Genomic DNA, 14,558 nt, shown 5'->3' on the forward strand with positions numbered 1-14,558 from the left:
GGTGGGTTTCACATGCATAAGATTGCTATCAGGAAGTCTTTGTGGGATTTTATTTAATGGTTCTTTCTGATATTAGAAGGGAAAACATCCCCCTACTTAATGGAAAATTGTTTAAACATGCTTTTAGCAAGCATCTTAAAAATAGCCATTTTCCATAAAACTAAAAGAAGTAGCCCTGGGACATAGCCTAAGATTAAATCATTGTCACAACTGGCTCTCATCAATAATAAATCAACAACAATTGTTGTCGTGGATGCAGAGAAAAGGGAACCCTCGTGTACTGTTGGTGGGAATGCAGAATGGAAAACAGTATGAAGATTCCTCAAAAATAAAAAATGGAACTGCCTTATGACCCAGTGATTCCACTTCTGGGAATATACCTTAAACCCCAGATACTAGTTCGAAAGAATATATGCACCCTATGTTCATTGAAGCATTATTTACAATGGCCAAGATATAGAAGCAACCCAAGTGTCCATCAATAGACAAGTGGGTAAAAATGCTGTGGTACATATATACAATGGAAGATTACTCAGCCATCAAAAAAAAAAAAATGAAATCTTACCATTTGTGACAACATTGACGGACCTAGAGGGTATTATACTAAGTGAAATTAGTCAGTCAGAGAAAGACAGGTACCATATTATTTCATGTATATGTGAAATCTAAAGAACAATATAAACAAACAAAACAGAAACAGACTCATAGATACAGAAAACAGACTGATGGTTGCTGGAGGGGAGGAGGCTTGGGGGACTGGGTGAAAAAGATAAAGGAATTGGAAAGTACAGATTGACAGTTACAAAGTCATCATGGGGATATAAAGTAGAGCATAGTAAATATATATATATATATATATATATATATATATATATATATATATATATGGCTAATATGCAAAGTGTCCCCTCGAGAGTTTGAGACAGGGAGTTTGATTGCTCGCTATGACATGTGCTGACCACCAGGGGACAGTGCAGAATGAAGGAAGGCCCTGGCCAGCAGCCGAAAGGCCCCAATCAGCCCTGATGGCCTGCCAGGCCTAGGGACCCTACCCGTGCATGAATTTCGTGCACCAGGCCTCTAGTATCCTATATAATAAAAGGCTAATATGCAAATGACCAAATGGTGGAATGGGGGTCACTATGATGTGCACTGACCACCAGGGGGCAGACACTCTATGCAGGAGCTGCCCCCTGGTGGTCAGTGTGCTCCCACAGGGGGAGCGCCGCTCAGCCAGAAGCCCGGCTCATGGCTGGCAAGCACAGCGGCAGTGGTGAGAGCCTCTCCCGCCTTCGTAGCAATGCTAAGGATGTCCAACTGATGGCTTAGTGGGCCTAAGCCTCAGTCAGACATCCCCCCAGGGCTCCCGGACTGCCAGAGGGCGCAGGCCAGGCTGAGGGACCCCCCTCCCCACAAGTGCACGAATTTTGTGCACTGGGCCTCTAGTAGTCAATAATATTGCAATAACTATGTATGGTGGGTAATGAAAATATTGGGGGGGAACACTTTGTAAGGCATATGATTGTCTAACTACTATGCTATACACCTGAAACAAATACAAAATAATATTGAATGTAAATTATAATTTTAAAAAATTTAATTAAAAAAGTAATAAATCATTGTCACAATGGAATATAAAGATATCACAAGGAATTAACACACCAACTGCTGAGTAAGTCTACCAGTGATGTAAGACATCTTGCTAGTTTTCTTGCATAATTAGTGTGTTAGAACTTGAGCTCCAGAGTCAACTTCTAGATTTAGAATCCCCAGTCCTCCATTATTAGCTGTGTGACCTTGGACAAGTCACTTCCCCTCTCTCAGTTTTAGTTTCTTCTCCAATAAAATGAGAATAATAACAGTGCCAGCCTCTTACGGTTGGTGTAAGGATTCAGCAAGATGACCATTTAAGGCTTTCAGCAAAGTGCCTTGTGCACTATACTAAAAAAAAATACTAACAACTGCTATTATCACGTTGTTTCTCTGATTCTTAGCAATTATCCCTTATTTTGTTACTTCAACAATGTGGCTGTATAAATTACTAAACATTTATTCTTTCCAAAGAACTGGACTGGAACCGGAGGGAGTACCAGGGACTAAGACTCAGCCTCTCTTCACACCCCTGCCTTGCCCTTCTTTGCCTGGCCACATCCTTCCATAAAACCATTTTGGACTTTGGCATCCATACATGGGGGCCCGTTCCTCCTCTGTGTCTCCAGTGGTCCCTTCTTTATCACAATTCTTATAACAAGTGTATGACAAGTCTACACACTTGACATCTCCCTCATTAGACTATGAGTGACTTCACGATAGATGAAGTGTCTAATCTCTGTATCTACAATACAAGTCGGTACATGATTCAATAAAGTTTGCTGAGTGCGTGAATAGATATATTAATTAACAAAAATCTATTAAATTAATATATACAATTAATAAAATCTATTAAACAGATGAGGGAGACAAATCTACCTACAACCATAATGAAAGGCATTCTGTGATGATTTCCAGGGTAGAGGTGGCATTTGAGTTGAGCCTTGACTTCTGGGTAGAATCAGCCTAACAGAGATGGGAGTAAACGGTACATGTTAGGGATGAAAGTAACGATGAATAGCAGGAGTGGGAAAGTGCCATTTAAGTATGGTTTGAACAAAAGCTTCATGGAGTGACAGGAGGAGGTTAGCTGGAATTAAACTCCAAGGGCTTTGAATGCCACCCTATGGAATGTGCCTATGACCTATGACTAGTGAGAAGCCACTTCAGGCTTCTTTAAAAAGCAGAGGAAAGGACCAGCTCAAACATACACTCTGGTATGTCAACTATGCTCTGGGAGGAAACCGAAAAATTCGAGTCTGAAAGCTCACAAACCGAAAACCCAGTAAGGAACCTATTGCAGCAATAATAGGGAGTTGGCCATGTGTAGAGAAAGGAGAGAATAGCAGGAGAGATATCTGAGAAGAAACTTCTTGTCTGTGTTAAGGCGTGCTAGAAAGGGATTAATATTGCATCTCTGTGAACTCCAGTGTTCAACATAAAAACTCTAGAACCTGTGGCTGCTTCTACAAATTCCCTGATGACTCTGCTAGTTATTCCCTCATGTCAAACACGGACTTCTTAGGAGACGCTTGGATTCTGTCTAGAAAAGCAACTTTGGTTTCATCAATCGTAATTGCTGAGCATCAGAAACAAAGAACAAAGAACCAAAGAGCCCTGGGCCGGTGAGTTGATAGTCCCCCATCGTGTGGGGCCTGGAACCTGGACTTCTAGTCCTGCGAGCATGGGGGGAGACCCATGTTCACGTCTTCCTCAAGAAGTTGCGTTTATACATGTTTCTAAAACTTCAAAGACTTGCTTTTAGCTGCTGATTCTGGGCAGAGTTACACGAGGAAAAGAGCAGCCTTGAGAACTGAGCAATGTGGGAAAGCCTCACCAAACCCTGCCCTGGGCTTGGGTGCCAAGGTGGGGTGCCTGGATGCCTGCTTCCCTTATCAATAAATGAGTCTTCTAAAATGCAAAATGGGGCAGGGGCAATAAAAACAGAACACGTTCTATTTGCGGACAGAACTGTGTAAATACTTCATGATGGAAAGAAGCACACAAGGAGAGCTTTAATGAAGTCCTCCACATTAAAGACCTCAACGAACTTTCCAAGCACACAACTGGAAATTCTGTTCAATCCATCAAGTGTACTGATATTTAAGATTTTAAAGTTTCATAAACAATAATAGAGTCTGGCCACTATCTGAAAAACTAAAGGAAAGAGAACCCTGTTGGGGGCGAGTGCGAGGGCTTCAGTTACCAGCAATTATCTCAACACGTAACAAAAACCTAACCAGAACAAGCTGATTGGCCTAGGTGTATATCTGCACTGTGTTTCAGGTTGTCTCCTAATTTCATCTTCATATTCTGTGGCAAAGTCTGCAGTCTCATAGTCTTCTTCAATGTGTCTTCTTGGTATCTAGTCAATATCCATTGTGACTCCCTACTTCAAATCGTATATTGGAAAGATAAATAGAAATCAATGTTACTGTCATCTTTCCCCTTGGTGTGCCTTTTGCCCTCTGATTCTGATACCCAAGTGGCTCAATAAAATGAAGACTTGAAGTCAGGCAGATCTGGGCCTGAACACTCTTCCTCGGGGTAAAAGCACAGCAAAACCCTGAGCACCCTCTCAGACCTCTCCAAACTGCACAACCTCATCTTTAAAAATGAGGTACATGTTTGGAGGGAGATTAAATATGACCCCGCTTAGAGAACGCTGTCAGACTGCAAATCAGAGGACTCCACGGGGAAAAAAGCCCAAGGAGTTTTTTGCTTTGTTTTGTTTTTCTAAATTGCTTATTCCCACTGCAACCCCAGAGCAATTATCAGAACCACTCAGATGTGGCCCAGATCCCAGTAGTTTTTTAATCATCTGGGTGATTCTGAAATCATCCTTGATTCCACTGCGCAGCCAAGGTTGAAAATTCATCGTTGTAGATGCTCTGTAATTGTTAGCTTTCAGCCCTCATCCTTCCCCAGTTCCTTTTCCTCAAAGTACAAAGTTCCCTCTTTGCCCTCTGCACATCCGAGGGGCTTTATAAACTGCTACATCAGTTTCAACAACTTCCCTCTCTGGGGTCACTTCAGTCCACAGTCCTTAATGCCCCTTCCTCTTTTTATTGACTGTTTTTTTTTTTTTTCCTTCTTTGGAGCTTGTTACAGTTGCTTTGTTTTGGTTTTCTAGCATAGTACCTCGCATATTTTAAGCATTTCAAGAAATAGTAGTTTCCTGCTTTTTTGAGAAAAGTTTAACTTCTCATCACAATAGGATATTAGGGTTGCCCCTTACAGGCAAACTTAAGCAAACCCAGGGAAATTACAAATTTTCCAGACTCATATTCACCTTCTTTGATGTGTGGTTGCCAATTCCTGACTGAAGAAGTAATGACAAAATAAAGACTGCTAGGCCCCGGACATCTTTTCAGCTCTGGACAGCTATAACCTTCTTTACTCCTCACAACAACCAAAAGATGTGGGCCCTACCTGGATTGACATTTTACAGATAAGTAAACTGAGGCACATGGGGCCAGAGGTCACCACTAGTCAGGAGTCACCCAGAAACCTAAGCTGCCTGGCTTCCCACCCCGTGCTTTAGTCACCTATTATAGACATCAGTTCCCACGGTTGGCGGTAATTATGTTCTACAAAGTGGTCACTAATACTGAAATTAGTGAATACGGGACCATTGCCCCTAGGAGAAATACAGTGTTCAAAGCTCTGGTCATGACATTTTCATCACCAATCAGTGCATGGCCTTGCTGTGTGTGATTCTGTTGAAAGACACCTTACTGAACCTACATTGTTGATTCATGAGCATTGAACTCATGGCCAACAGCACTCATGTGTGAATGAAACTGACCTAACACTTGTATTTTCTCAATAAGACACATCACAGCCTTCCTGTGCTTAGAAATACTGGACAGCACTTCAGGGCTATACGTGGGGGTCATTTTTGAACAGCAAAATCACCAACAAAAAGCACAAGGTATTTTTTTTAAGTGGCACTAAATAGACCTCGAACCGAACACTTGTTTACAGTAGGAGCTGAAACCAGAAGGCAGAGCGTCGCCTCGTTTGACCTCAGCCGGGGATGTGCATGCCGGCCGATGACTCAGATTTTTCACCACTCTGTGCATGTCAGCGAATGACCCAGAAAGTATCATGAATATTGATTTGGGGGTTGCAAATACATTTTAGACAGTAGGCAAATTTGTAAATACAGAATCCGGAAATAATGGGGGTGAGCTGAACTTGGAATGTCCTGGGGAATCCTTTCTCTTTTTAAGAAGGAAGGGGGCGGTTCACAGAGTCCCCACATTCTTACAATCACAGCTGAGGACCCCTCCTGAATGGCCTCTCTTCCAGCCAAAAGACCAGAGCGGATCTCTGTAACTGTACTCCCTGCCCACCTCCAGCAGCCATTCACCCATCTCACAGCCCCTCCAGACTTACTTGCACGGGCCATGCACTTTGCTGAGGGCAGAGAGAAACGCAGCACGGAGTGACGGTCTCTGGACCACTGCTCAGGGCCCCTCCTCTCAGAAACCAAAGAGGCCTCCGACAGCCCCACACGTTCTCCTCAGACAACTAAAGAAAATAACTTCTCAATGCAACTAAATTGCCTCTTGTACTCAAATTGGAATGTACATCCTTTCTCGCTGAATTGCTTGAAATATTCCAACAGAAATAAACCCAACCATTTGTAAGGTCTTCAAAACAACAAAAGCAGAAGTCAAAGTTAGCATGCGGGACTCTTAAGGACTCTTGAAATCAGTTATGCTGATACCAGTGTTGCCTTGCAAAAGCTTTACAAAGGGAATAATACCACTTCAAATACCTTCATGAAATAAGTGAAACAGATCACGGGCACACCTACAACATTTCAAAAACGAGTGGTTTTGTTAGCAGCGGGAGGGATTGCCGTCAGCTCTAAGTGCCATGGGCAAGTTCTCATGGACCTGAAACCCAGGGGACAGCAGCCAGGAAAGTACTTGATCTCCACACCAAATCCACACGCGGGAGGATGAGGCCCTAGGACCTCACCATTCATGCCGTAGCATTTCCTGGCTGCTAAATGCTAACACTGACATAGGAACTGCTTGGCATATGCAAATGCATTTTATTTCATCTATGCATGGATGAGCTACACGATTTGGACCAAGGTAACCAAATGAATGAATGAATGAGATGTCAAAGCAACTCCACTAAGTGAAGATTTCTGTCTGATTTTGTTTGTGTGTGTGTGTGTGTGTGTGTGTGTGTGTTTTAATATTTTTATTGATTTCAGAAAGGACGGAGTGGGAGAGAGAGATAGAAACATCAATGATGAGAGAGAATCATTGTTTGGCTGCCTCCTGCACACCCCACGCTGGGGATTGAGCCTGCAATCTGGTATATGCCCTGACCAAGAATCGAACCGTAACCTCCTGGCTCATAGGTCAATGTTCAATCAGTGAACCACACTGGCCAGGCTCTGATTTTGTTTGTTTTATGCTTCTATGCTTAGGGATGAAAAAAACACCTCATTTTCTAAATCTTTCCATGTAGTTAATGCCACTCTAGAACGTTAAGGCATATTCTTATACCACTGGCTTACCAGTGCTGGGTAGGCAATCTATTGAGTCCTATTTCAAATTTCATTAAAATTAAAAAAAAATTAAATGGGTTAATAAAAAAATAAACCAGAAAATATGGAAGGAAAAAACTAGGAATATCCAGATGGAGTGTTTAAAAAAAAAAAAAAAAAAAAAAAAAAAAGGAAGCTTGATACAGAAAACGAGGCCTAAAAGAGTGTAAAGGGTCTTAGAAAAAATCCAGAACCTTTATGTCGGAAAGTGAGTCCAGTTGCCTAGAAAATGGCTCAGAAAGTAGTGCCTGGCATGCACACACATGGGCTGCAGGGCCCTGCGCACACTGCATACCACTGTTTGGGAAGAGGCGGAATGAGCCTGGCCAGCCAGGCGCTGCAGGCTGGGTTGCAACCAGGGAATGGGGGTTGGGAGGCGGGGCGGGGGGCAGCTTTGGACCAGACTGGAGGTGAGAATCTGAGCTTAAATGGCAGAGGCCTTTCATTCTTCTTGTAGCGGACAACATTTGGAGATCTCTCAAAAAAAATAACCACATATGAGTGTATGGAGGGCTCGTTTATAAATGTCCAGTCCTCAACATGTCTTAATTAACTTTATTAACTTTAAGTGGACTATAATTTTCCCAAGTGTAATTCATAGGAGCTCCAGAAAGTAGAAAATGACCAGACAAAGTAGCTTACTATCTCACTGAAGACGACGCTTTTGATGAAAGTAGAGGATGTTACGGAAGCAAACCGAGGACACAATTTATCCCTCTAAAAAGTTCAGAGGAAACATGACAAGAACCAAGGCTTGTTTGGGTTTTTCCCTTTTAATTTTCTGTGTAGCAATTAGAATGACTTATTCAATTTATGGTACAAAATTATTGATAATATCATTATTGAAACTTTGGACAATTTACTTAAATTATAACTTCACAAAAATGTGAAGTACACTAAATGATTCTATTTCTGTACAGGATAAACTTCTCTGGCTATATAATAGGCATCCAGAAATCCTACCCACCAACACTTCATTGCTTCCATCATCATCATCCCATCATCATCATCCCACTACCACCCTACCTCTACCACCATCATCATCATCACCCCATAATCATCATCATCACCATCATCCTCACCACCACCACCATCATCGATTCCACTGTCACACCTTCATGTCATTTATAAGTGTCAGGCATACCCTTCCTTATTTGACCTAGCTTCTTGAAATTATTACTTTATTAAACTACATAAAATGTTGTTGTTGGGGACCAAGACAGTTCATATCTTCAATGGGGTCTAGGTATATACACATAATTGAAAGCATTGTTGATTAAGGCAAAACTTCCCCCATAATTCTTACTGCTATTCTTTAAGGTACAGAACTTGGGAATTATGATTTCTCCCTTCTGAAATCGAGAATCTCATAAAGGCGCTTCCCTTCACCTCTAGCCACTGAAGTCCTCAGCTTTCAGAGGACAGGGTATGTTTCAGGGATGAAGTAGGGGACAGCTCAGGCACACTGTTTTTAAAATAACATTCTTCGTCAGTTCACTGGCAGAATTCAAAATATAAAAGAAAACTCCTCGATGACTCTGGTGGAATGGCTCTTCTCTCTGAACTCCCTCACACTTTCACTTTGGTTGGCTGGTTGCAAGTGGCTGTGTTTGGGGGTTACAGAGACTGTTTTCCTAGCACATGCATTTTGGTTCTAAACAGTTGTGGTCACTATGTTTTCCATTCTTCGGTAAGCAAACTGGGACTTGGAGTTAAACTAAATGGCTTACTTGCCTCTCTCCATCCAATGTATCATGAGAGACAAGGGAACACAGCATGCTGCGTTCTCGACTGTGTTCCTCTAAAGTTACATTAAAAATAATACTGAAGTCGCAGACAGGCATTCCATGTATTATTTTTGTACTGAGTATGCGTTTTAGAAAAAATACAATTAAAGCTCTTATAATTCCTTGTGTACAACTCTTTTCACATAATCAGGGTCTGGACTTTTTAAAAATGTATCTATAAGAAAAATGTCCTTTTTAATTTTTTTATTTATTGATTTTAGAGAGAAAGGAAAGGAGAGAGAGAGAAACATGGATTTATTGTTTCACTTATCTATGCATTTATTGGTTGATTCTTGTGTGTGCCCTGACAGGGGATCAAACCCGCAAGCAACCTTGGTGACTCGAGATGATGCTTTTTTTTTAAAAGATGCACTACTTTTATTTACTTATTTTTAATCCTTTCTTGAGGATATGTTTATTGATTTTTTTTAAAGAGAGAGAGGAAGGGAAAGAGGGAGATAAATATCAATGTGAGAGAGAAACATCCATCGGTTGCCTCCTGTCTGGGGATCAAATCCCAACCTAGGTATGTGTCCTGACTGGGAATGGAACCTGCAACCTTTTTGGTGTATGGGACAACCCTCCAACCAAATGAACTACCCAGCCAGGGCAAGATAAATATTCTTTATGATAGCCCTGGCTGCAAGCAATGGTTGCAGATGGTGATGAAGATTTTACTTAAATTTGGCTGCCAAAGAAAATGATTTCATATTATCATCAATCTCTATTTGTAGTGAAGCTGCTGACCACTTTCAGTCTAATCTTCCCTACTATCTTCTAGCTTACAAAAGTACAAGAACAATTATTAATGTGTGAACAAAATATTGAATGCATGGACAGCTAATGTATCACTTTCACACATACTATCTCACTTGACAAAATTACCAGTGTCTTATCATTAACAGAAAGTTTGACATCTTTGTCATTTTTCCTGATATCTATTATTCCTGCCATTTCTTGCCCCTGTCTTTTATACTCTTAAAACAGTAAGAAACCAAAATGCCAAACCTGAATATTCCCTGGATATGAACGTCATATCCTAAATATATTCACAAAAATAATCTGAGCACCCAAATTAACTGACTGTGAGAAAAAAATTAGAATAAGTGCCAATTATCCTTCAAGAGTTTTCTACCGAACAGGTACAAGCCACATGGAGTAGGTGAAAATGAAATGGGGATTGAAGACATGATTCCATTCTCAACCGAAAATATACTCATTCTCAAGGCAAAATGCGGCTCCTTGAACTATTCTTAGACCAACACAACGTGTCATGTTGGGTGAACAGTAACAATTTAAGTAAATGAAAAAAAAGTAAGAAAAGAAAGGGTGCTAAAATATCACCGAAATAGAAGGACAGAATTATTGGAAACTTGAAAATTAGCCATTAAAATCTCTTCCTGGAGATGAGTCTTGTTCAAAGTTAAGAAATAGTTTTAAGTGATCACCAGTGGACAGAAGAGTCATTCAGAGCACGCAGCCAGTGTAATAGTATACAAATTACCAGGGCACTGACTTGGATGCAAAGGGTTTGTGTAACTGTCAAGTAATTTGGAGCCGTGGGCAATATGTAGCCTTTAGGAATATTGAGTATTGCAACTGAAATAAACATGGAACGTTAAATACTCCATTAGAATTTTAACCATCATAGTGGATATGATTAAGTTTCATCTTTAGTTTGGTCCAACTTTCCTAAGTTGTTCGAACTCTGAAAAGAAACCCAGGAGAAGATGTGTCCCAGTTGCCTTCGTCATGAAATTGTAGGTCAGGCACATCTTGAGAAGGAAGTCACAGCTTGCCTATTTGTATATGTATTCCTCTTAATAACAATTGGCTGCGATATGTGACCATGTTTCTCACATTATTATATGCCCAGGGCAGTTTTAGCTGTCCCATTGCTTCATACATAGATATGGCTGCATATTGTGGCCAATAGAAGAAAGTAACCATAGCATCCTTATGCTAACGAATGTGCACTTCATAGAAATTCTCAAAAATAGTAAAGCTTCATCGAACTGATCTAAAGTCACCAACTAATTAATGGGGCGGGGGGGGGGGAGATAAAATAAAGAGAATCAAAACAGCTTTTTGGTTTATGCAGATAAAACCACCAAGCACTTACCTGAATTTTTTGTTTTCTAACTGAACATAACATTTTAGGCCAATAGCTTTCAAATTTCTCTGGCCTCAACCCACAGGAAGAAATACATTTTACATCACAGTCGGCACACACAGCAGGTATAATTAAAACAATTTTTCAGGAAACAAAACCCACCCTCCCAAATACTACGCACTGTGATATTTTCTATTATGTTCTTTTCCATTTTATTCCCCTAAAAAATGTTCTAGACTCACTAAACTGATGTCATGATTCTCCGGGTCCTAACAAGTACTTTGAAAACACTGCTTGTGGCCCCCAAAACTTTTGATGACTACTGAAGAAAGTTAAAGTTCCCTAAACGGTTTTCATTCATTCTTTTATGGTACCCTGTGTTATTCAAAGGGGGGGGGGGAATATTAACTAATACTTTAAATAATATTAAATAAACACTCGCATAGACCTCTCTCTTCCTCCCTGGGTAATAAGAGGCAGGATTCAAACAAAAGAGGAAGGATGTGATGGGAAATACACTACAAAGGAAAAATCACTCTAAAACTAAATTTCCACAAAGAATCCTACTTGCGTGACATTTTTACTTTTTAAAAAGAAGTTGTCATTTTTTTTTATAATACTCTAAAAGTATCTGAATATCATCTGTTGTAAGAAGTTTAAGATGGGGCATATTATAGGGATATTATTTGCCGCTGGGAAGATGAACAATTTTGAATAAAGTGTGATCCCCCTCTTATTTGACCATGCTCACTTGGCAATTATTAGCAAGGCAGTAAATAATCCACGGAGGAGCAGTCTCATTAGCGCCCATTGAAATTCGGCGGCATTAATTTGCAATAAAAGAACTGAAAATTAATGGAAAAGAAAATAGTTTCTGGAGTCCATCCTAAGGTTATGGAATTCACACCCTTAGCAGAGCCTTCCTTCGCATGCAGGAGTTTTAAAATGTGTGTGAATTAGATGTAATCGTTGTATTTTGTTCTAACACTTTTTTTTTATAAAGTGGGCAGAATCACTTCTTTTTCCCTTTTCATTTTAACCCTGAAATAAAACAAAGGGAAATGAGTTTGCCATCGGCTTTGTCAAGTCTGGTTCTTTTTAAAGTTTTGAAAGTGTTGCCTCCTTGTCTCTGAAGTAATAACTCAGGCGGGGACTTGTCTGGCTGTGAGGTGCTTGAACATCCTTGGAGGGGGCTGAAGGATAGGGGGGTAAGTTCAGACACCCCAAAAACCTGCCCTGGGGATCCTCTGGACCAGTCTGCACCCTCCTCCCGGTTCCTCCGCTATAGATTTCTCTGGAGACAGAGCCCTGAATAGAAAGGGCCACAGCTTGCATGCAGAAGGCTGGGGGTGAGGGAGGAGGCGCACCTGACAGCCGGGGACAGTCAGGCCCTGCCTAGCTCAGCACCAGCCACCACGTGGGCCCTGAGGCTTCCCAACCCATTCCAGGGCATCCGGTCCTGTGTGGCCCAGGGCAGCGACTCACCAGAAACACCCACCCAGCCCCTCTCCAGGGCCACCGGGGAGGGAAGGGAGAAACTATCAAAGCGAAAATGGGAGGGAGGGGCAGGAGGAACGTATATTCGCTACTAGAGGGGAAAAATAAGGACACTAAACATTTGCTACTTGAGCCACAAGCGTGCCTGTGAGCCCTGACCGGCGAGGCTGCTCCCACAGAGAGGGGCGGACAGGGCAGCAGGGAGCCCGCTCGGCTCCCAGGGCCTTCTGGGCCGGGTGGGCCTGAAATACGGTTTCGCTGGCCGAGGCGTGTTTCAAAAACACTCCTGCTTCCCGCTGGCATGTTTCACAGTCACAGGGTGCCTGCAAAGTCCTGGCTGTCCTGAGGCATATTCCAGCAACCTGCTCCAACAGTTCCCAGCCATTCAACTCCTCCACTGCTGTCTGGGGGTACGGTTCCGTCAAGCCCTGAACTCAGGGCCCGGAGGAGGAGGACAGAAGCTGCTAGGAATCACTGCCCCCAAACCCATCATCATCATCATCATCATCACCATCTTTCCAACCCGAGATTCTAGACGAAAGGGAACTTTTCGAGCACATTCAAATGCCGAAATCATCATAAACAAATTACACGGAGCTCCCCTAACCCCAGCCGCCTCCAGCCTGAAATACCAAAGCAGGACATGGACTAGGGACTCAAAGCGCCTTGTGTTCGCTTGCTTTGGGGTGTTTCTCCCCACAAATGACTGCTGCTTTGTAAGGTTTTCCAATATTTGTTTGGTTAGGAAGCACACGGGGTTTCGGATCTGACTCTCGGGCAGACAGTAGCGGGGTGGAGAAGGGAAAAAAAATTTTTTTTTTAAGCTGCCAAGCGAGGGAACTTGCCTCTCCAAAGCAAGATCCACAGAGAAGCCCGGGCGGGGCCGCGCGCTAGCCCTCGGGGCGCAGGTCCTGGGCTCCGTGCAGCAGGTTGCACGGTGCCTGCACGGCCCTCGGCTCCCCCCTCCCCGGCTCCCTGGCTCCCTGGCTCCCTCGCTCCCTCCCGCCCCGGGGCGCGTGGCGGCCACCCCACGCGGATGCGGAGCTACGGGGCGCGGGTACCTGTAGAAGGCGGGAGGGCCGGCCTCGCGCACCGCGTAGCCGCTCGGCTCATTCTCCAGGTAATAGGGCACCTGCTGGCCGTGCGGGTGCAGGAAGGGCGAGAGCTGCGGCGGGGGGTGCAGCAGCACCAGCGGGCTCGGAGACACGCTGTTGAGTGGCGGGTAGCCCCCCAGGCCGTTGGCACCAAACGCCGCTGCCGCCTCGGACCCGGGGCCGTAGGCGATACCCGACTGGCTGTAGGCGGGCGCGGAGGCGGCGGCCGCGGCGTTGAAGTCGTAGGCTGCGCCCTCCGGGTAGTTGTAGACGGCCGGCTTGCCGCCGTCCACGTACACCTCGCCCAGGGGTCGCTCCAGAGGGATCTTGAGCTGTGGGCGGTTCAGGGGCTCCAGTTCGTTCCCTTGGATCTGGTGCAGCAGGGCCATTCCGGACGCTTTGGTGTGGAGGGTCATGGTCATGGTCAGCGGCCGCGGGCAAGGTGCAGACCGGCTCCCCGCGCACAGGGCTCAGCAGCCGGCAGGCCACCTGAAAGAAGAGCACAGCCCGCGGGTTAGAGGCGGAGGCGGCGCAGCGCATGTCCCGCCGCCGCCGGGAGGGGAGCGCAGCCTGGCTCGGTCCGGAGCCCTGGGTCTCCCGGATCCCCCCGGGCCACGCACCGCACCAGCGAGTGCAGCCAACTTCCTGGCTCCCCGTCTTCAACTTTTAAGGACGGGTCTCCCGGGCTCATATGCATTACAAAGGGGCTGGACGCCGGCCAAGGACTGTTACCTTGCACTGACATTGGCTTACACATCACTCCAGGCGCAACTGGTTTTGGAGCGACCCCAAAGAGCAGCTTCCCTGAACGGGACTTGTTACTGCTGGATGGGGGCTGGATTGTACTGCAGGGAGGAGAGGGGGGCCGGGGTGGGGGGCGGAGGCGCAGAGAAATCTCCTAA

The 14,558-nt window shown here is 44.1% G+C and overlaps 1 protein-coding gene across 3 annotated transcripts in view; it reads right to left on the reverse strand.

The window, feature by feature from the left end:
* ESR1 (estrogen receptor 1) overlaps nucleotides 1–14,078 on the reverse strand; it is a gene marked incomplete at its 5' end in the record, with an annotated part of 210,033 nt that extends 195,955 nt beyond the window's left edge. For all 3 annotated transcript variants that reach the window (XM_080663605.1, XM_080663604.1, XM_080663606.1), the window contains one exon: nucleotides 13,624–14,078. In XM_080663605.1, the coding sequence (XP_080519731.1) occupies nucleotides 13,624–14,078 (455 nt within the window). The remainder of the gene's footprint in view (nucleotides 1–13,623) is intronic.
* Between the last annotated feature and the right edge of the window lie 480 nt (nucleotides 14,079–14,558).

Source organism: Plecotus auritus, assembly GCF_963455305.1.
Source record: "Plecotus auritus genome assembly, chromosome: 4".
Lineage (NCBI taxonomy): Eukaryota > Metazoa > Chordata > Mammalia > Chiroptera > Vespertilionidae > Plecotus > Plecotus auritus.